The 23,629-nt window shown below is 36.0% G+C and overlaps 1 protein-coding gene across 6 annotated transcripts in view; it reads right to left on the reverse strand.

Moving 5' to 3' along the window:
* The window catches only part of myo15aa (myosin XVAa), a 99,307-nt gene that overhangs the window by 47,886 nt on the left and 27,792 nt on the right, over positions 1-23,629 (reverse strand). For all 6 annotated transcript variants that reach the window (XM_087244873.1, XM_087244874.1, XM_087244872.1 and 3 more), the window contains exons 7-29: positions 22,670-22,773; positions 22,457-22,520; positions 22,249-22,362; positions 19,829-19,990; positions 19,602-19,715; positions 12,067-12,125; positions 9,510-9,633; positions 9,300-9,395; positions 9,077-9,208; positions 8,855-8,980; positions 8,690-8,767; positions 7,180-7,334; positions 7,016-7,061; positions 6,809-6,933; positions 5,548-5,665; positions 5,220-5,395; positions 5,050-5,134; positions 4,915-4,968; positions 4,207-4,288; positions 3,750-3,880; positions 3,559-3,654; positions 1,187-1,422; positions 933-1,111 (exon numbers count right to left, since the gene is read on the reverse strand). In XM_087244873.1, coding sequence (XP_087100999.1) covers positions 933-1,111; positions 1,187-1,422; positions 3,559-3,654; positions 3,750-3,880; positions 4,207-4,288; positions 4,915-4,968; positions 5,050-5,134; positions 5,220-5,395; positions 5,548-5,665; positions 6,809-6,933; positions 7,016-7,061; positions 7,180-7,334; positions 8,690-8,767; positions 8,855-8,980; positions 9,077-9,208; positions 9,300-9,395; positions 9,510-9,633; positions 12,067-12,125; positions 19,602-19,715; positions 19,829-19,990; positions 22,249-22,362; positions 22,457-22,520; positions 22,670-22,773 — 2,656 coding nt within the window. The remainder of the gene's footprint in view (positions 1-932; positions 1,112-1,186; positions 1,423-3,558; positions 3,655-3,749; positions 3,881-4,206; positions 4,289-4,914; positions 4,969-5,049; positions 5,135-5,219; positions 5,396-5,547; positions 5,666-6,808; positions 6,934-7,015; positions 7,062-7,179; positions 7,335-8,689; positions 8,768-8,854; positions 8,981-9,076; positions 9,209-9,299; positions 9,396-9,509; positions 9,634-12,066; positions 12,126-19,601; positions 19,716-19,828; positions 19,991-22,248; positions 22,363-22,456; positions 22,521-22,669; positions 22,774-23,629) is intronic.

Genomic DNA, 23,629 nt, shown 5'->3' on the forward strand with positions numbered 1-23,629 from the left:
GCTGTCCTGCTCGAAGTAGCTATCAGAGAATAGGTAGACTGTAGTCATAAAGGGATGGACATGTTCAACAACAATACTCAGGTGGGTTGTGGCGTTGACACAGTGCTCAATTAGTACTAATGGGCCCAAATTGTGCCAAGAACATATCCCCGCACCATTACACCAGCAGCAGCAGCCTGAACTGTTGATACAAGGCAGGATGGATCCATGCGCTCATGTTGTTGACGCCAAATTCTGGCCCTATACATCCGAATGTCTCAGCGGAAACACAACCATGCCACGTTCAGAGTCACTTAAATCACCTTTCTTTCCCATTCTGATGCTTGGTTTGAACTGCAGCCGATCGTCTTGACCATGTCTACATGCCAACTCTAAATGCATTGAGTTGCTGCCATGTGATGAGCTGAAATTTCTGTTAACGAGCAGTTGGACAGCTGTACCTAATAAAGTGGCCGGTGAGTGTATACATATACATTTATAGAAATATTAGAGGTCATTTTTGCATTACAGACCATTACTATAAGAGCTCAGCAATTAATCCCTTATTCAGGCAAATAATTCTAAATGGCAACTTAACTGAAGCTGATAACAATCAGAAAAGTTCAAAAGTCCTGTAATAAGCTTGGAGTAACACTTAAGGATTTTCACAATTAGTATTTTTAAAATGCCCCATAAAGGATTAAGAATTTTTAGGACAAAAATTAAATACGGGCCAAAACATGATGTTTTTGTAATAATCAGGCAAAATATGGCACCAATTTGGAGGGTGTATAAATGATGATGGAATTTAATTTTGGGGTGAACTATCTGAGTCATTCTGAATCCAGGCTACATTTTGTTCGCTTTTTTGAAGCAACCCACCCTGAGGCATTTAATTGGCAAACACTGGCTGAAGGCTACAGAAACTCAAACAGAGTGAAACTGACACGCACCGTCAAAACAGTGAACTTGCAAAACCATGTTTGCTTTCTTCCTATTGGCTGTCCATTCCAGCAGAGACAATGGGTAAGTCCTCGCTGTCTCTGGTCCATACAGGGACTTCTGCATGGCTTGAATGAGCTTGTGTTGGCCGACTGCTTTGAATCCATTATAGGCATGGTCTGAGACAAATCTGAAAGTCAGAAAGCAATGAACGATCAAATGTGTTTCGTAACACACTCAGAGTAAATACTGGGGTTCTGCTTACTTCAAAAGGTATTTCTCCACTTTGGCTGATGGTGCGAATGCACTCAGGCAGGCTAACAGCAGCAGCCAGCCTCTCTCTGAGTTATCTGGATTGGGATTTCTCCAAACCTGGTTGGCAATTTGACATAGGATTTCATCCCGCAGGTTGAGGTTGGTGAGCCCCTTCTGGATGATGTAGTTTCCGAATAAGTTCTCCTGAGCGCCATTCAGATGTGGGTCACCCATGAACCTCAAGATCTACATAGTGAAAGAAGGAATGATAATAGAGAGACAGAAGAGCTGAGATCATGCTGAATAAGGCATACTTAATGTGCAATATGATCACACCGGTATAAGAAGAGCGTTCAGTGCATCACGCAATCAGCTGCTAAATTCTCAAAATCTGCTTTCCTATGATGGCTGGCACTGAGCCAAAGAAAGATAAGTGCTGTGCTTGTTATTATAAATGAGTGTTTTTGAATAATTTAGAAATTGTTTTAGCTTTCAGACATTTAATAACATAATCGGATGATGTATGGTATTCAATCAGATACATACTATTTAGGTTACTAAAAAGTTTGCTCTATACCTATAGATATAAGCAGTTTTAATCTCTCCACTGCAGTGAAGACTAACCTGTCAAAGATCAACAAATGATCATAACAAAATACATGTTCTCACATATATTTGAGAATCAAAATAGAAGAAAGAAACAAAAATGGAACACTCAAAAAAATATATTGGTTTTACTTGTTCAAACTACTTAATTAAAATGTGCTAAAAGAACACAATTCTTGATATTTCATAGGGACAACGTAATTTTTTATGCTAAATCCACATAAATTTGTTAAAAGTGTTAAGTTAACTTAATCGACACAACATAAATAAATTGTGTGGAACCCTGCATTTTTTACAGTGCATATACATAAATTATCAGGGCTAAAGTGTGCAGGGCTTCAGATAACTTGCTGCTTTAAAACAATGTAAAGCACTGTGTTTTAAATAAAAGTCAAATACAAAAATATGCAGTTTGGGCAGTGCACTGTAAAAATGCTGGGTTTCATGCCATTCAATCATGTTGTCCCTTCACAATTCAATTAAGTTAACTTAACACTTTTAACAAATTGATGTGGATTGAACATTAAAAAGATTGTTTGTCCCAATGAAATCTCAAGAATTGCTTTGTTTCAGCTCATTTTAAATAAGTAGTTTGAACGAGCAAAAAAGAAAAAAAAAACAGTTCTGTCTGGTTCTCAAATCTGATTGGCTGATAGCCGTGCGATATTCTGCCATATCAGAACTCCTACAGCCTCTTTACCCTTTGTGTATTACTCCGCCCACATACAGCCAGCAAAAAGCAGACACTACAGATCTAAAGTTTAAAAGATGCACGCTCAACTGTTTTAACTGTCAGCTCATGATTTGAATCCAATGTGGAAGAAAGTAGTTGCACATACAAAAGAGTTTTTGAAACTCTCCGTGTTTGATTTTGTGTTAATATACACAATTATATAAGCCTGCAGCCTCGTGCCATCGCACGCCTCCCACCAGTGCCGATATACAGCCATATCGCACTGCTACTCGTGTGATATTGCTCATATATATATATATATATATATATATATATATATATATATATATATATATATATATATATATATATATATATATATATATTGGATGTGGGAATATTTATAATGTGTGAGTATTTAAATGACAATTTAATGGCAATCTGTTTCATTCAAATACATTAAAATTCTGGCAAACACTGGGATCATCTTACATTCAAAAAAATAATTTTGCTGCTTGTTCAAACTACTTATTAAATAAAGAGCTGAATTAACACAACTCTTGAGGGTTGTTGTGGGATAACTTAATTGTTTTATGTTCAATCAACTTAAATTTGTAAGACATTTTGCGTTGAGATAACATGAAGGAATTGTTTGAAACCCTGCATTTCTTACCATGTAGAACATTGTGTTTAGTGTGTTTTTCACATTTTTTGGTCATTAGGATGCATTAAATGCATTTTCAACTGATTCTGGAAATTAGTGAAGGTGACAAGCTTGGAACATTTTGTAACATTTTATTTTGATGGTCCACTGGAGTATTAGTAGACCGTCTGCTTAATAACTGTTGATACTGCTGCTAAACAGACATTTAACTGACTGTAAGAAACTTTGCAAGTACATGTCATCTTACCCTGACCCCAACCTATAATCAAGTGAGAATTAGTTGCCATCTAGATGCAACGTAAGTTAAATTCAACAAACGGACCACCAAAATAAAGTATGACCCAACGTTTTAACATTTTAGATTCATGGTTTTTGTGATTAATTGCATGCATATTACATGACAGTGGTGTCATCTTCAACACTATAAAACACAGTGTACCATGACAAAAACGTCTAGAGCCTCATGAGTAAGATCGTCATCAACGTGGGTCAGTGGTGTCTTCAAAGGTGCGGTTAACATTCCAAACTTTGGCTCCTATTTGGTAATCAAAAAAGACATAAACAGCATATCACTCAATATTGCATGATTATCTACATATAAGAGACTATTTGTGATTACATTACTCTTACTTTGAAGTGAATCTGGACTAATTTGGAGATGGTGTAGTTGTTGATGTCGAGAGGCAGCGTGAGCTGTGTCTCCACCTGAACTGTGGGAGCCTGGACCAAAGCCAAACAATCAGAATGGAGCTCTCGACCACCTAAAACACAGATGAGAGTGAAAGAATAAGAAATAATAAATTACACACTATATACAGTTTATGCAGCCATACAAAAGTTTGGAGTTCATAATCTTATTGTTAATGCATTTTAAAATAACTGTTTTCTATTTTTAGATATAAATGATTTCTGTGATGTAAGATCTGAAATTTCAGCATTGTTAATCCAGTCCTCATTGGTTCTTCAGAAATCATTTTAATAAGGTAATTTGTAATAGATTTGTTACAAATTAGCATGTTAAAATATTAATGTGGTTATAATTTTTATAGTAGTGTATCGTTAAAGATGGAAAACTGTCCTGCAGTACCAGCTGCTGCTTGAAGCAAGGCTCCGAGTTCAGCTGGAATGACCAGATGAGTTACATTGACCACTTCCCGTTTTGACAGCTCCTACAAAGCAAGAAAACACATGAGCAGGGATGCAATTGAGCATAGATAAAAATGACATGATTACAGAAATGAAATCGTAGAAATGAGATACTAGAAATGAGGCTGATTACATTATATATTGTACTACACTGTAAGAGGGGCCAAAAACGAGCAAAACAAAAGCTCAAACATGACATTCAATCCCAAATTCAAGATAATGGAGCACAAAATACCCATTATAGGAAAATATATTATGGCTATTATGTGAAATGTGAAAATGAATGTCATTTTGAGGCGTTACAGCATCATTGCTATGTAATCTATGAATTATTACATTATCTATAGTAATATTCAACAAATTGATTTCTGTCATAACACTGCTGCCTTAACCTGTAATGTGCTCCTGTTTTTAAAGTATTTATATTAGTAGCAGTTACAGTATTCTGATTCACTGGAAAAATGGTTGAAATAAAAGTGTGTGACACAAATGACAACACAGGTACAATTAAGATAATTATATATTTAAAATAAACCCCTAGAAATCAATTTTAGTGGGCAGATATTGTCTCTTAATGGGAAAGTTAATTGCTGGCCCTGAACGGAAAGCATAAAAGTATTCCAATGTGGTTCATTTGGAAAACAAATACCATTTCTATTCTCCTCTGCTCCTCTTCTGCCTTTCTCCTGGCCTCATATCTCAGCTAAAACGGAAGAAAAAGCAGGTCAAAACTTTTTAATGTTGGATTGAAACTGATGATACACTAAAACAGCATCGTTCTTACCCTAATGTATCTCTTGCGATCAACATACATATGGACCAGAGAGCGGAACTTCACCAGGCTCACTCTCATTTTAACATAGCGTTTCCTGGGAGAAACATGCACAATTAATATTTTAACAATAATCATATGGCGCCTGGAATGATTTAGAGGGAAAGTGATATAGGCTGTACCTTGTGAGAAAGCCTCGGCAGTGGGCTTGCAGACGTATGATCTTCATGCGGAAGGCAGTATATCGTTTTCTCACAAAAAACATCCTGGTGTAACGCTGAAGAGTCAGGGCCGCCACGTGCCTTACCCTGTCCCTCTTACTCTCCAGCAGGAAATAGATTTCCTCTTTCATGAACAGCTAACAAATAATAATAAGTGCAATTAAGTAATAAAAACTACTGAGGGAGACCCTTCACATCATAAAGTCCACATTCAAAAATATTTAAAAATTGGTCTACAGTATGGCCACTGATGGACAGAGACTAGTTCAATAATAATATTTAACCTCACCTTGGTGACACCGACTTGAAACGCTCCTGGTCTAACGGGGCAAAGCTTCCTCAACATGATGACACAGTTTTCACCATTGGCAGGAGGAGGCTGTTTCAGGCCCAGCAGGGACTTGTATCTAAATAGAACCAAATAATTAAGTAAGTATTTCAGTAACACTTTAGTTTATGTCACAATTCACGGTATTAACAAAGCATAAACTTACACTACTAGCATAATAAACTACTAATTAGTTGTTTATTAATAGTTAGTAAGGTGAAGTTGGGTTTAGAGTTTGGGTAGGACTAGGGATGCAGAATAAAGCATACTTTATAGCTAAAAATAAACAGTTCATACCTAAATAGTAGGCAGGTAATAAGCCAGTAGTTGTCAGTATGGGAAGTTGAGTCTACAGCATATACAGTGTGTGTGTGTGTGTGTGTGTACGTGTGTGAAATACAGTCTTGAGATCAATGATCAATGAGATACGATGTATCTCTAGCAACTGCATACAACAAAAGAAAATGCAGAACAGCGTCACATTTTTGGATTATCTACTGGATAATTCATACTTTAACTGTGTATATGTATATAAATAATTTTTTTATTCATGCTTGTTTAATTTATTGATATATTTTAGTTCTGCATTTTATTTTATTTTATTTTTTATTATTATTTACTTATTTGGTTGTGTTTTTATGTATTTATTTATTTAATTTTATAATTATTTTAATTGATTTTAATTTATTTTATTTTATTTAATGTTTTTATTTTATTTAAATTATTTATTATTGTTTTTTATATTATATTTTTTTATTAAGTTCTTTTATTTTAATTTTTTTATTTATTGTTTATTTTTTTATTCTTTATTTAACTTTATTTTATTTTATCTAATTATATATATATTTTTTTTTCTTTTTTTTTCTATTTCAATAAAATAAAAGATGTGTGCCTTTAAACAATTACATTTAGTTTTGTCACACTTTACAATAAGTTTCCATGAGTTAATGTTAGTTAATGTACTTACTAACATGAATGAAGAATAAACAACACTTGTACTTGTGCATTTATTAATAGTCATAATACAACATTTACTAATTAATTATTATAAAACAGATTAGTGCTTGTTAACATTAATGCACTGTGAGTAAACCACAACTAACAACGAACAACTTTATTTGAATTAACTAACATTAATGATGAATAAATACAACAATTCATTGTTTGTTAATGATAACAATTGCATTAAATAACTATTGACTAATTGTAAAGTATCTCTTACCTGAAAAGGAAGACATCAAATGGCATTCTGATGGGATAGCCCTCTCTCCTGATTCGAACTGTTTCCAAAATCCCAGAATAGCAAAGTTGCGCGCTGACCAGCTCCATGTCAAAGACAGCAGGCTCCTGAAATGTTACATATGTACTCTCAGTCAATTTTAAATACAGCCAAAATCCAAACAACTTAATTCTGCTGAACCCTCTTTACCTTGTTTTGGTTTGGCTTTATGCACCGCACAAAATATGGGTTGGCTCTGTCAGAACAAAATGGAGGGAGGCACTCATTGACAAACAACATACATGGAATTAAAGCCAAGTAAAGATAAGAAGGGATTCATGTAGACTGCGTAATGTACAGTTTAGGTGGTCTACCTCTCCATCTTCTCAATAAGCTCCAAGAGGGATTGCTGAAATTTGGCCGCCACCGTTGAGGCCTGATGGCGCCGTGTTACTGTGCTGTTTTTTCCAATTTGGGATCTCTGTTGGTTGAGGGCCTCAGCATAGTTCATGAAAAGATATGCAACCATCTATAAATCCAATGGGAAGTTTGTTAGTGTTTTTTTAGTCACAGCTCTTGGTACTCTCTTAAAGGGATTAGTTCACACAAAAATGTTAATTCTGTCAATAATTAATCAAACAAACGAAGTTACAATTAATTGATATATTATTTAGATTAAATCTAAGCTCTATGAACCCCCCAAATCCAGAAAAAAAAACTACTAGTAGGCACAGAAGGCCAATACCGGCCCTTCTCTATCAGCTGACAACTACTGATAAGGCCCATTCAATTGAGTGATTTCATTCGAAGAGAGTATGAAGGGAATAATAAAGACTGTTTCTTATAATAAAATGTGGGCAAATCTGGGTAAAGCCAAACTTTTGCTTTATAAATAATTTTAATATTATATATATTTTAGATACAAAAGATTAGCTCTAACGTCCCTGAATCTGAATGGTTCAAAGTCATGTTTAAAACAAAGACTTACATTAACAAAGATTTCAGAAGATTGGAAGGATACATGAGTAAGTAAATAATAACAGATGATCTAACCATTTAAAAAGGGGCCAGGTGAAACCAAAACACATTTTTACAGTTATGCCACAGTGGGAAAAATTTGGGTTGCTAAAGATATGTGGTTCCCATCTCTTCTGAAAGAATTGTTCATTATTTGATAAACATTTTCAAATTCTAAAAAAACCTTTTACATCAACCCAGGCTCATTCTGAAAACGTAGTCCAGCAGACGTTTCTGGAGACCGCGAAATATGTCCTGGGAGCTACGTATTTGTGCAGTTTTTGTTTTCGCGAATTCGCGGGAGGCCGCTGTGCGTGCTTTTTTGTATCTCGAGCGTCTCTCGCGAGTGCCGTTCGCGCCTGCGCTGTTCTCGCGTCAACCCACCAGAGGCCGCTGTCTGAGTGACCGAATGATTGACTGCGCGACCGGCCAATCGGCTGACTCACCCTCCTCCTTTTGAGCAACAATTTAGAAAAGCCATCTTGACGCCTTTGTCAACTCCTCCTCTCTGCATCTGAAGTCCGCCAACGCACATGATGAGCTGACCGGACAAACTGACAGCAGCGAGAAAGCCCTCCACACGGAGATAAGCGGTCAGCCGGCAAGCGCGAAAGGGAACGGCTTCAAACCGCCTTGTAGCGTTCGCTTAAAAAATGAAATGCAGCCATATGTACCTCCCGGGACGTATTTCGCGGTCTCCAGAAACGTCCGCTGAACTACGTTTTCAGAATGAGCCTGGGTTGTTTTACATTGTAAAGAAACCTTTGTGGTGGGAAAAAGTTCCATTGTAAAGATACCTCAACCATTAATGCTAATGAAAATTTATATAGATTTATATAAGAGTGTAGTTATTATCATTATTCTTACCTTGTTTTTACTCTGAATAAAAAGGTCAAGAACATCTTGGCGTACTTGATCGTAATTCTTATCCAGAAATTTGTGGACCTATGAGGTAGCATAAATAATAGTAATAAAATGTGTATTGTAAGACTTTATTATGCAATAATTCATTCCATATTTTAAAATAATCACCTGATATGAGACCTTGCCAGCGTAATGCTTGATAGTAAATTCAGGGAGAGGCATTTTTGGCTTGGAATACAGTGGATTGTTGCCATGATGATAGTGACACTTCTGAAGGAAAGTATGGTCTGTAGCCTAGAGCAAATGAATTCAAAAGGAAGGTTTATTAACATGCAAAGTAGCAGCGATGAAAAGGCAAACACTAACAAGAACATTATGCAGAAATGACACCTGTGGAAACCCGCTCTGATCATCCAGAATTCTGAGTATCCCATGAGGCTTTGCTGCAATGAGGTCAATGCAGGCCTGGTTGTCAGAGAAAGGCACCTCTTCCCAGATGATCTGCTCTCTGTTATATTCATCCTTGGATATTAGTAAAGAAATTATTTTTCAGATGCATACCACAGGCTTTATCGCTCTCATCAGAGGATTAGAGTGAACAGAGACAGCTTACTTGTTCTTCTTTGAAAATGACCCTGTTGAAAAAGAACTGAAGGTACTCATTTGCATAATTTATGCAAAGCTGTTCAAAGCTGTTGAAGGTAAGGTCCTAGAAAGCACAGAGAAAGTGTGATTTAGTTGAATGCAATCAAAATTTCACGTCATCGTAGAGTATTAGCAAACCCTTTTACTGTTGTGAGCAAAATAAGATGCAGCACCGTACCTCAAATCCATAGATATCAAGGATGGAAATAGATAGCGCTTCATTCCGAGGATAAACCTGCTTATTTATTCTGTCTGTTAGCCAACTGAACAGAAGGGAATACAGGATCTTGGCAACAGCATCTCTGTTATGTTTGAGAGAGAAAATTACCATAATTTGATTACCTCGATGTACAATGGTTAGACAACGAAATCTAAAAACACACAGTTATTTATTAAATTTCATCTATAAAGGATGAAACTCTCTGAAAGTCTGCCTGAGAAGTTGTGTAATGCTATCAATCATTTTTTATTTTTTTAGCTTCTCTTCGCTACTATACAGCTTTGTAATTTATGGAAGTAACAACTGCATTCAACAACTGAACTGATTGTAGTTAAACGCAGGGGATGACAACCATATTTCCAAATTTACTTTGCAGTGTGTACAGAACCAAACAAAGTTGGAAAAATACACACTAGAGTAGTAAATTGCTGGCAAGATCTGTTTACACTGTAAAAATATACGTAAAATAAAAATGTTATTTATTTTGTGATTCAAGTTAATTATTATTATTAATATTAATATTAATATTAATATTAATATTAATATTAATATTAATATTAATATTAATATTAATATTAATATTAATTTTAATATTAATATTACTATTAATATTACATTGTGGGACCTTAATTTTTCCTCTAAAAACTGTTGATGTTGAAAAGTTTGAAAAAGTGATCTTATAAATAGTTTAATATATTGTTTCAAACTACAAACATTTCCATAATAGTCATTTTATTAAACTGCAGAGTTGAATTTTCAAGTCAGACCAGAGATCAACATCCCATAATACAATTCATAAGTGTAAATAAGCAGTAAAAAACTGTAAATCACAAAATACGGAATTTGGTTATTAATGGATATTTTTAACCATGTACTGACATTCTTCCAAATACCTTCCTTTGTGTCTGCAGAGCAAATACATTTTTATTGGATTGAGAGTGATTAACAGACAACAGAATTTTCATTTTTTTGAGTGAACAATCCCTTTTGTAAAATTTCTCTGAAATTGTAGAGCAGCAAACTGTTAAAGAGCGCCTTTTATGGGTTTTTGAGAATGACCGGGTTTGCCGAGAATTAGGTTTATTAAGTCTATCCTCCCTGACTAATTATCCCTCTTTTTAGATTCATGTAAAAAAAATCTATCAGGAGGCATGCTTAATCTAAATAAGATCACCATCATATTATTTAAACTTTGTTTTGTCAACTTGCAAAACTCACTATGTGCCAACACCATCGCATAAAAGGCTATTACGCTGGCTTCACAACGCATGAGCAGCGCGTGAGCAGCACGGCTATATTTTCGGCGTCCATGTTCACAAATGGAGCTTACACCGGGAGAAAAGCAGCATGTCAGTGTCAACCAGGAGAGGTGCATGAGTGGGGCGCGTGGGTATGTTTTTTTTTCTGCGCACATGCTCAGTTTGTTTTTGATTAAACCACATTGGGCGTGGAGCCCACTTGGGTTGGCCCGCATGGGGCCCACCTGGGCTGGCCCGCTTGGGGCCCACCTGGGCTTGCCGTTGTGGGGCTCACCTGGGTTGGCCTGCGTGGGGCTTGGGCTGGCCAATAAAAATGGCACTGTTCTTAATAAGTTACTAGAAAACTGCTGTACTTAAATGTAAATTATTATCATAAATAATAATATATGGGCATCCCAGATGGGGCCGACCTGGGCTGACCCACGTGGGCATACAGCAGGTAAGTGTCACAGTTAGAGCACTTCGGTTGTGTAATTTCAGTGTTTGTGACATGGCCCTATTTTTGGATTGTCCTGTTGTGTTTTCTGTGCCGATATACAGTATTTTATTGTTTGTGTTGCCATGTACTCCCCTGTCATGTTCTCCACAATCTACATTTGTTATCTGATTATTGATATATTTGCTTCACCAGTTTAGATCCTGTTTAGTTTTTATATGTTCTTTGTGTTTTCTGCCTTATTGTTCATTGGTTTATGTAACTTGTTATGCTTTTTGTTAATCCTATTTCCTTCTCTTTCCTTTCCCTATTTCTTCTTTTTTTAATCCCATGTTCTCAGATTACAGCTTTAGTTTCTTTTCGTTTTCTTTTAAACAAACATTATTATAAAATAATAATTTACTATTATTTAATTTATTCTAATCTCACATATTTGCATTTTTTTTTCTTTTTGCAATAGTTCATTTTCTTAAAAATTATATTGCATACTGTATGCATTTTATTGTAGACATACTGTATCTCTCACCTTATATAACAAATATGGAAACGAAAACATTAAACATAAAAATATAAAAGCATAAATTCTACTGAGGGACTTATGTTCACAAAAAAAAAAATGTTATGGAATTACCTCCCATATTTAAACACAGTTGTCACTCCTTAAATGTTACAGAGTCTACAGTACATGGATTGAAAAATAGCAACAGATATTATACAACTTCAAAAAATTTAACTAATTTAAATTTTATGCTACATTTTTACATATTTATATACTTGTTTACATATTTATTCATAAGCATATATAGAAATGTTTTCTCACCTGGCATCAATTGCACTCTCAACAGTGAGAGGGGTGTAGATCTTCTCCCTCATTGTTTCCTATGGGAAAAGAACGATAATGCAGAATAATCACAAATACTGGTGACAAATTTTCTTAAAAGGGTAGAACTAAAAAAGAGCAGTTTATTTCTGGTCTTATTTGTTTTTTAGTGCCACAGACCACTCATTTATCAGTTTTGGTTATTGTCTCCACCTCTTTGTTACATGTTCCCCATTTGTCTTTGTGTATTAAAGCTTTTTTGTTTTCGGTTCTGTTTTGATGTTCATTGGTTCATGTTTTGTTTGTTTGGTAGCACTTTAATTTAAGGTGACGTAGTTACCTTATGAGTACTTACAATGAATTATGCATAATTACATGTAACTAATCCTAAACCTAACCCACATTTTAATCCCCAAAATATAGTAAGTAAATGTAATTAATTACTATTTCTTAGGACAGGGGTGTCCAAATTTGGTCCTGGAGGGCCGGTGTCCTGCAGATTTTAGCTCCAACTTGCCTCAACATACCTGCAAGGTGTTTCTAGATAGCCTAGTAAGAGCTTGATTAGCTAGCCCAGGTGTGTCTGATTGGGGTTGGAACTAAACTTTGCAGGACACCGGCCCTCCAGGACAGAGTTTGAATATGCCTGATTTAGGAGTTGAATGAATAGTTACACTGCAACTGCGCCACCTTAAAAAAGGGTAACTAGGACATTTGGATCTACCCCAAATATTGTTGCTCTCTTTGAAATGCTGTAAACCAGTAAAAATTGATCCTGGAACAGCCTACAGCACTCATGTAGGCAGATGTAAACACGTCCTGGCATCTGCAGAAAGACAATACTAACGCCTTTCAACTGATGACATTAAGACCTTTAAATAAAAAATCCTTCCCTAAATAGTTTAATGTTGCGGTATAGGCAAATTCACTTCACTTGATCTGTCTCTGAGCAGGATACGGTTCTGGTGTCAGTGTCCGAAAGCATGCAAAGCTATAATGGTTTCGTCAGATTACAAAAGCCCGGTAGCGTGAGATCACCGTCCAACTCAACTAAACAAAGGAAAATGACTTTAAGTATGTCCTCTCCTGTTACATAGGCCGTACCTGTTCTTCTAATGAAAATAATTAGTTCAGGCATTGAAAACTCCTCAGGGGTATTACAGTATACTAGCAGCCATGAGGGGATGTCTAAACGCACACATTCCTACATGACAATGGGACTGTAAACTCTATGCAGGAGGAGCTGAGACAAGATTTCTCAATAATACGTCTGAAATAATCAACTGATGCAAGAAAACGAATGACAAATGTGCTGAAGGTCTTCACCAGAGGAATCAGCTCTCAACAACTCAGATTGGAAATATATGTAATTTACAGTAAAACCCTGGATGTGTCAAAAAGTTTTTGTTGGTGCGGACATTTGGATTGTTTCAAACATATCTCAGGTTTGAATTGAAAAAGCTTTTCATACTGCAAAACATGTTTTTCTTACTTAATTTTTTTTTACTTGTTTCTAGTCCAAATATCTAAATATTCTTGCATTAAGAAGCATTTACTAGACAAGCAAAACATAATGTCTTGTTTTAGGAAATAACATGCCAAAATTAAGTGATTTTTTTTTCATAAAACAAGATTTATTTAAAATAAATAATTTAAAACAAGATTATTTTACTTACCCCATTTTCAAATTATTTTTGGTTTGTTTTGTTTGTTTTTTATTTATATTTTCAAGAAAAACTCACTTAATTTTGGCATATTATTTGGCATTTTTTGGTATATCTTAAAACAAGATAATATTTATTGCTTGTCTAGAAAATGCTTCATGGTTTAAAGTTTATTGGACTAGAAACTAGACAAAAAATCTAAGTGAGAAAAGCATTTTTTGCAGTATACTTGAAATTGATTGACAATTGCAATTAACCCTTGTTTAAAAAGAAACTGATACAAATAACTGCACAGAGACAGTAGCATAAATTTGTAAACAGTTTTTTGTTGTTGTTTCTTTAGTTGCTTTCTAAAATCATATTTTGTCATATGACAGTATTTTCATTTTTATGGTTGCTGTGTTTGAGGATCTTGGCTGTCTTTAAAACATCGCTAGCTCAAAAAATGGTATGATTTTGAGACAGATTTGTCAGATGCAGGAGATCAAGATTTGACTGGTTTGCATGGTTTAGTTGCTTTGTTTATAGTCCGGTCGTGGTCAGGCACGAAAGTTTAATACAAGAGCGAATGGTAGCATAAAGGTAAACAAAAAGAGTAGTAATAGCAACAGTCAAAATCATTTATTATGATTACATATTCTTGTATTCATTTTAATTAATATGTTTTTCGTTTTAATAAACATAGCTGTTACACTGAATTTGTTTTATAAAAGTCATTTAAAACATTAAAGTGGACCCTTTTCTTTATTTAATGTGATTTGTATATAATGCCACTTTTAAAAATTTAATCAATATAGATATTTTACCTAAACATTAGTTAACAGTCATGCCAAAAAATAGACCCTGTCTTATAGTGTCTATAAAGTGAAACTCTGTTACATAGTACTTTTGTTTTGATCACGGTTTTAGATTTCTGTGAGGTTGTCACTCCGGTGCAAGCTGTGCATTACATGTGTTTTAATGTGTGAGTGCTGCGACAGACCTCACGGTGGCATCCCTGCATTGGTCTGGATGGCCTCCTCCACACATTCAGCGCTGTAACACAGTCTATGATGGGAGGCTGATAAAGGCCCCCTGATGTCTGTTTCTACCCAGGGTTTTCCCTGACTGGGTTTCACTGGTTACCATAGTGAGATGGCCCGCTGCCCTGCCATAATCAACTCTCCATGTCACACTATCTGAGGGATTTGGGCTTTATACGCACCATTTGCAGCTATCTTTTAGCACCTTGAGCTCGCTGTCAAATTAAAACGTGTTAGCGTTTGGATCATGTATCTGGAACTGCGAAATAAATGATGTAATGATGAATCCTTCAGTACTTGGCATGGGGCCTTGATCTGAGTTTTGCCTGGAGGTCATGTAAGGTCCATAGGTGAGTTACATGCTCTTTCTGTTGGTATACTTGTAGCTAGTTTAATTTAAACATCGCCAGACCATGTGATATTCACAATATACACAACATCATAAAGGTACAAGAGCTGTCACTGGGGTGGTACCTTTTCAAAAGGTACACATTTGTACTTAAGGTGTATATTAGTACCTAAAAATTACAAGAGGTACACATTTGTCATTTTTAGGTACTAGTATGTACTCTTGAGGTATTAATCCTTTATTTACAAACATGTACCTTTTGCATAGGTACCACCCCAGTGACAGCTCTCGTACCTTTCTTTTTGAGAGTGTACCATGCACAAGAAGCATTTAGACACGTTAGCCACCCTAAAAATGTTATGTTTAGAGCTAGTGTAAACTGCATAGAAAGACAGCATGTTTTTCAAATGAGAAAAAAGTTCATGCCCCTTGGACTTTGTTCAAGGTCAAGCTGAATAGATGTTAAATGCAAATTCCAAAATACAAAATGTATACTTTAGTGTTTCATAATGAAGTGATTATTGAATGTAATCATGCACAGGTATCATGGCTATATGGATTATTATATAAATGGAAGAAAAAATTATAAACATTGACATATACTGTGAAAAAAAAACATGCATTCTACAACAGAGTTCTGTGAACAGCCTTTCCTAAATTCACACATTCATTAAAAAAAACTCTTGTGCATTTTTTCAGTAGACACCCATGATGAATGGTTTGTGTGTGAATTTGATTAAAAAATATACTAAATGTGTCTCGTGAGAAATCAGCCTCTGATTTGTAAATGCTCTGTCATATATCCAGGCCATCCCCAACTACAATCCCAGCCGGTCCACACCCACAGCCACTGACGTCTCCTTCCTGAACGAGCTAAATGACTTTTATGCCCGCTTTGATAGAGACAATAAAGAACCCTACACCAGGATCACTTCCTCCACCGACCACTCACCTATCACACTCACCTCCTCAGAAGTACACACGGCACTGAGTCGTATTAATGTGCGTAAGGCTGCTGGACCAGACGGTATTCCTGGGCGTGTCCTCAAAGCATGTGCAGAACAGCTCGCTGGGGTATTCACAGACATTTTCAACCTGTCGCTCAACCTAGCAGCTGTGCCAACATGCTTTAAAACCATCTCTATTGTGCCAATGCCCAAACACTCCAGCCCAACATGCCTGAATGACTACCGCCCTGTAGTAGCCCTGTAACACCCATCATCATGAAGTGTTTCGAGCGGTTGGTCCTGGCACATCTAAAAGACTATCTGCCACCCACACTGGACCCACATCAGTTTGCCTACCGTAGCAACAGGAGCACAGATGATGCAGTCTCTATAGCACTGCACTCTGTACTCACACACCTGGACAATAAAAACACTTATGCACGAATGCTGTTTGTGGACTTCAGCTCAGCATTCAACACTGTCATACCCTCCAAGTTACTGATCAAACTCAGAGACCTGGATATCGACACATCACTCTGCAACTGGATTATGGACTTTCTGACTAACAGACCTCAGAATGTTAGATCAGGCCACATCTGCTCCACCACCGTCACACTCAACACTGGTGTACCACAGGGCTGTGTGCTGAGCCCCTTCCTCTACTCCCTTTTTACCGTTGACTGTAGGCCTGTTAATAGATCTAACACCATCATCAAATTTGCAGATGACACCACGGTGATTGGTCTAATCAGCAACAATGATGAGACGGCCTACAGGGAGGAGATACAGCATCTGGCCACTTGGTGCACCGACAATAATCTGCTCCTTAACACCAACAAGACCAAGGAGCTCATTGTGGACTTCAGAAAGGGACGAACAGGCTCACATGATCCCATCCACATCAATGGGATGGCCGTTGAGCCTGTCTCATCCTTTAAGTTCCTGGGGACCCACATCTCAAAGGACCTTTCCTGGACCACCAACACCTCCAGCCTGATCAAGAAGGCTCACCAGCGCCTTTTCTTCTTAAGGCAACTGAAGAAGAGCCAGCTTTCATCAGCTGTCTTGGTGAACTTCTACCGCTGCACAATAGAGAGCATTCTGACAAACTGTGTCACAGTCTGGTATGGAAGCTGCTCTGTTGCTGAGCGTAAGGCACTGCAGCGGGTGGTGAAAACTGCCCAACGCATCACAGGGACCACACTGCCAGCCATAGAGGACATCTAGAAGAAACACTGTTTGCGCCGAGCATGCAGTATTCTGAAGGACACCTTTCACCCCACTCACAGACAGTTTTCTCTCCTGCCCTCCGGCAGGCGCTTCAGGCTCCCCCGGACAAAAACCAGCACACTGAGGAACAGCTTTTTCCCCAGAGCTGTCTCCCTCCTGAACTCTGCCCCCCACTGACTCTTTTGCCCCCCCAATACACCCCCCACTCTCCTCTAACTTAAACTCCTCGCAATCACTGCACTGTTTAACATTTGCACATTTAAAAATTTGCACATTCACTGCACCACATTGAACTGTTTACTTATTGAACTGTACATACCCACTGCATATGGACATTTGTAATTATGTACACACCCACTATAAATATACACTTGTAATCATGCTTATTTATCTGCATACTACTGATTATTAATAGCAACCTGTACATATATTCATATATTGTTACATATACACTTGTTATCATGTTTATCTATCTGAACACTACTGATTATTAATAGCAACCTGCACATATATTCATATATTGTAAATCTGTTCATAGCTTATCCAACCTGTAAATAATGTTCATAGTACATCCATCTGTAAATATCACCATAGTTTTTCTATAACTGCACTTTATAACTTATTCCTGTATCCTGCACTTGCTGCTATTGCACTGCTGGTTAGACCTAAACTGCATTTCGTTGCATTGTACTTGTACATGTGTAATGACAATAAAGTTGAATCTAATCTAATCTAATATATTGATGTATGAGTCACGCAACTAACGACAGGCAGGAAAACAAGTGAGTATAAAGCAAAAGCATACCAGGATTTCATCGTAATCGTAGTGTTTTGATACAAAGACTCAAAGTATGAATCCTTTGTTTTGCTGCACTTTTTCACAACATGTCCCATAGAAATCAGTAAAGTATAATTAAAGCTTAGAGGCATTTTTACAGTTAATCCAACTACATTTCAATCAAACCGCATTAAAAGTATTAGTAAAGTATTAGAAGACTGTTAACAAGTAGTTGCAACGTCTAAAGATGGTCATCCAAATAAAATGTTACCTAGATAAGAAAAGATAAGTAATTATAAGTTATTTAGAAGAGAGTTTAGGAACACTTTAGTGTATGTCACTTCATGCTATTACCTGCTTATAAACTGACTATTATTAATATATTACTTGTTTATTAGCACTTATAAAGTATGATCTTATTCTGTATCTCTAATCCTACCCAAAACCTGAACCTAACTACTAGTAAACAGCTGATTAGTAGTTTATTAAGCTAGTTGTGTGAATTAATGGTTTGTTAAAACCGTGAATTGTAACCTAAAATGTTACATATAGAAAAGAGGTTTTATTATCTAATGCAATCGCATTTAAATTGTTTCAAAATTTGCCAACATTTTCATTTGAGTTAAGTGTCTAGAAGCTTTTGCTTAATAATTAGCCTCACTTTATATATATATGTGGTGTAAGACAGGTATAACTGTAGACATTACAAAAGAGCAAGACAAAGTACACTGAAAACATAGTCCCGCGGACATTTCTGGAGACCGTGATTTATGTAGCCGGAGGTGCGTATGGCTGTATTTAATTTTTTAAGCCAACACAACAGGGTGGTGTGACGCCGTTCTTCTTCGCGCTCGCCGGCTGACCGCTTACCTCCGCGTGGAGGTCTTTTCCACCGCAACCAGTTTGTCCGGTTAGCTCGTCGTGTACGGCGGCGAAGAGGAAAGGCGAAGAGTAGCTGACAGCGACGACTGGGTTCGTGTCCGCGGAAGAGCGGTTTCAGAAATCACGTAAGACAAAAACAGAATCCAAAAAATTTTATAAGGTGAAAATGTGATCGGAAAGTCTGAAACGTGGTCAAAATCAGGCGAAGGCTTTGATTTTTATGGACAGCTTTTGTAAATCGTTGCCTGGGTTTAATCATTCAGTCAGTCAGTAAGACAGATGGTCGCTCGACAGCAGCCTCTGTTGGCTTTACGCGAAAACAGCGTCCTTCCCGGGACGTATTTTGCGGTCTCCAGAAACGTCCATGGGACTACGTTTTCAGAATGAGCCTGTGTTGTGAAATGTATATGAGCTGAATTTAAACAAATCAAATTTAGTAATGTTCATTAAATTTGGTTGTTTAAATTCAGCACAAATAAATTACTTACAACTACTTGAATACTTAAAAAGACTGTAAATCCAATGAATCAGTGATTAGAGATATTGTTTTAATTTTCTGCGCTGACAGGTGATATGACATTTACCCTGTTAATAAATGCTTGCTAAAATACAGGCAAATCTAAATGGGTGACTCAGAGTCATTACCAAGCAGGCTTGTCTTACCGTGACTTTGAAAGTTATGGACTTCTGTAGACCCTCAGGAGAAATCTGTAAAAGTTCAGCAACCACCCGGATCTCCTGAGCACTCACAACAGATGCCACTTCCTGAGATTCAGTCTGACAAGTCAAAAAATACATTTAAAAAACCTAATTCATGGCTCTTTTTAAAAATATGGTCATGGCACAGCAAAATGAGGAGAAGCCAAGTCCATTTGATGGAGTGAGTGTACCTCATATCTCTCGAAGAAGACATTTCCTAAGTGGAGGATGGAAGACAGGACCCTGAAGATACCGCTCTGGTCTTCGGCACTGAAGTGAAGTATTTCCATGGCGCTGAGGAGCCTGCGGAAGTCCTCGCCATCACTCTTGCCAACAATCACACAGTCTCCACCCTTAAGGCCCAAAAAAGATCATCCATTAAAGTTTGCAGTATTGAGGAGAGCTACAGTGGGGGAAATAAGTTTTGAACACAACAGTTTTTTTCCTGGGAATAACATTTGACATTTGACTGCTGCTGACATTGAACCAGATTTTGGTAAAAACCCAAACAATACAAACATTTTAAAAAATCTGAAAAATAGTTATGTGTAATAACAATGAAATGATGAAACAAGGATAAAGTACTGATTTACTTAAATGTTTTTAATGCTTTATATAAACGGCTTTTAGGTGATGCCAGCTTCTGGGCTTTGACAGCATTTTCCACCTGCTTTTCTTCACTTTTACTTTTTCCCATTTCATTTGATTACACATAACTTCATTTGTAAATGAATTAGTTTTGTTTTTATTGCATATATGGATGTAGTTGGTTTTTATCAACATCCTGTGGTCAACAGCACCTTTAGAAATACTTGATTCCCCCACTGTATAATTTTCTTGACAGTAGCTCAGCTATTTATGATACCATGTACCTTTTCCAGTATAGCTAGCTGCTTTTTCCAGCAAATAATAGAGCAGCTTGACAACAGCTACATGTCATTTTGTGAACCTGCAATTTTCTGATACAGCACAACATCACATACTGTTCTACAATAGTGTGTTACAGCCATCTACTGCCAAATCCCACATCTCATGATTTTACATTTATTCATTTATTATTTTTATATTGTAAAAAAAACATTTCTCAAGTCACAACAGCTGAAATTCAATCCATAAATTATTTTACCATTAGTCAATTAACCCGAAGTAAGAACACAAAAATCCTTTTCAAAATGGAGTATTATGTCACTTTTGTTTTAAGAAAATGTTACCTTGTGCTTAATCAAACTTTACTATTTCGTCATTGCAAAGCTGCATTTGTTGCAGTTACTTTGTTACTTTGACTCTTGACAGAAATTTGAAAACTATGTGTAATAAAACAAGCTTTGATTTTCATAATTGTATTAAGCACCAACTGTTTTACTTCTAATTAATTTTTATTCACATTTTCGCCTTTTTGAAAAGTAGCGCCAACAAAACTAGCTACACTGTAAAAAATCCAACTTCCAAAATCCAAAATCCAATCAAAAAAAGTTGAAATTACTTGGTTTTATTTTTGTTGGTTTGACAAAAATCTGTAAAAAGAAATGTCTGTACCACTACATTTCACACGTTTTCTTAACCTAAATCAAAATTTTCTTTATTAAGTTAAAAAGATTATTTTTGCGAGCAAAACTTTGCAAGTTCACACAAAACTTTCAAAGATCATCAAACTTTCAAAACAGCTACTCAAATGATAAATCAAACAATCAAATAATAAATCAAAATGCATTCTCAAATAAGAAATCAAATGTATTTGATATATAATTTTCAAGAACAACTAAAAGTTAAATGTAAAATCCTGTAAAAATTAAATAACAAATCAAATGCTCATAGTATAATTGAAATAAAGAAACCAGTTTCTGGTTACACATCCTGATGACACACACACAGCTAGAAGCTCATGATGAGCTGATTAGTTGGACTTTAAAGACACATCACTCACACAGACTCTGTGCTGAGTCTTGTTTTTCCCTGTGAAGCATTACAGAGCATTTTACCCTGTTTGTCCTGCCATGTTTTGAGTCTTGTCTTGTTTACTGTTATTGTTGTTAACATTTGTCTCTGTTTTTCAATTGAACTATGTTTGCTTGTTCTGATAATGTATTATTTTTTAGAATCAATTTCCAAAAGAGTTTTTTGTTCACTCAACTTCAGACATTTTAGGTCAGTGCAACTGATGCTTTCAAAAGTTGAGTAAACAAGAAAAAAACGAAAGGAAATGAGGATTATGTCTTTTTTGTTCACTCAACTTCAAGCATTCCAGTTCTGCTAACAAAAAAATGTTAAGTTGGCACAACATTAAAAAAGTTTTCTTACAGAGTCGTTCACCTCTCCAGAAAACTAATAATCTTATGTTAACCCAACTTAATGTTTTTGTATTACTGACAAATGATTTCAGGTCAGTGCAGCTGATGTTTTCAAAAGTTAAGTGAACAAGAAAAAGCAAAAGGAAATATATATATATATATTTTTTGTACTAGCTCAATTTTTTTACAGTGTATTGACAGCAGTTTAGCTACTTTTTCTAGTAGATAATCAAGCCAGGGTTTCAGAGAAGCTTTCTTAACACTGAAAGTTTGCCAGCAGCTCATTTGAGATTGTGAGGAAGCTGATTAGACTGTGACTTTACCTGATTGAGATAATAATACGTCTCTGCGTCTTGGAGGTAGAAAGACTGCTTCTGCTGGGAAGGAAGGCCTGCAAGCATCTCATAAAAAATGTGATAGTTTCTTTCATCTTTGGCCTGAGAGAGAGAAAATGAAAGCAATGGGGAACTAAATAGCATTTCAAATGCCTAAAAAGAGTCTGTTTATTAAATTATCTTTTTATAAGCATACCTGAAACACAATCCTGGACTTTTCAAGTAGATACTGTGAGGTTATGGCACCGCTGATTACCCCTCTGTTTCAGAGAAGCATGAATTTGTAATTGGCAACTTAACCCATGTACTTGCACATACAGTTAACATACCCTGTTATCCTCTTACAGTTTTAAAGAAACTGTAAATGAGTGCACAATTCAGTAGAGATTTGACTCGAAGGTGAACTTACTCTTCCATAAATATTTCCATATATTTCCCAAATCGACTGGAGTTATCATTCCGCACAGTTTTGGCATTTCCGAAAGACTCTAAAAGAGGAGTTGCTTCAAGAATCTGTAGATTGAGCCATACATAATTATGCAAGTGATATATAAATAAACTGTTCTTTTTTTCAGACACCATTTACATCTGAACGGAAGTGTATTTTGTCTTACTCATCATAGAGAAGACAAGATGCACTTAAAAAAATGCAACCTATGATAAATCAGATTTATGGCCAGATTTACTTACAGCTTGCTCACATATAAATGTTTACATTTTATTTTAAAATGTATTTGAACATCAGAACAAACAAATACAGTAGATAATTTCTGATGAAAAGGTGTAGACAGAACTTTTGGCTGATTAGTTTGCATATTAATTACCCTTTCAGATTAAAAAAAAATTATAATAATTGAATTGAAGAAATTTTCCATTATCTTTTTTAATATTCACCTTTTTCACAGTGAGATAACACAAGATAATAATAAAATTATATAATGCTCTAAAACAATAATACATTTCAATTTCCGTTATATCTAAGTAAGGCAAAATATTGATCTGGTCTATTGGTGTATTTTCCACATAAACAAGCATTATAAACATATACAACTATGAACATCAAATAACTACAGACTTATTGGAATAAAAATAGCAATCAGTAGCATAAGTTCAGAAGGTTTTATCACATGGCTTTGGATGAGGTTGGAGTTGATGAAGATGCCCAATAAGCATATTTCTACCAATTTTTAATGCCTCAAAAAGCATGTCTCGACCCATTTTTCCCTTGTGTATTGTTATCACACACATCATTGACTGTATTTGATTGCAAACGAATTTGTGCTGGTTTATGTGTTGCATTAGACACGTGTTTACAAATATTTGCTGAAAGCAGATTGTTTAATGTATTTTTCCTTTTTTGTGCATAGCT

Source organism: Danio rerio, chromosome 3, assembly GCF_052040795.2.
Source record: "Danio rerio strain M-AB ecotype USA chromosome 3, GRCz13ab, whole genome shotgun sequence".
NCBI lineage: Eukaryota > Metazoa > Chordata > Actinopteri > Cypriniformes > Danionidae > Danio > Danio rerio.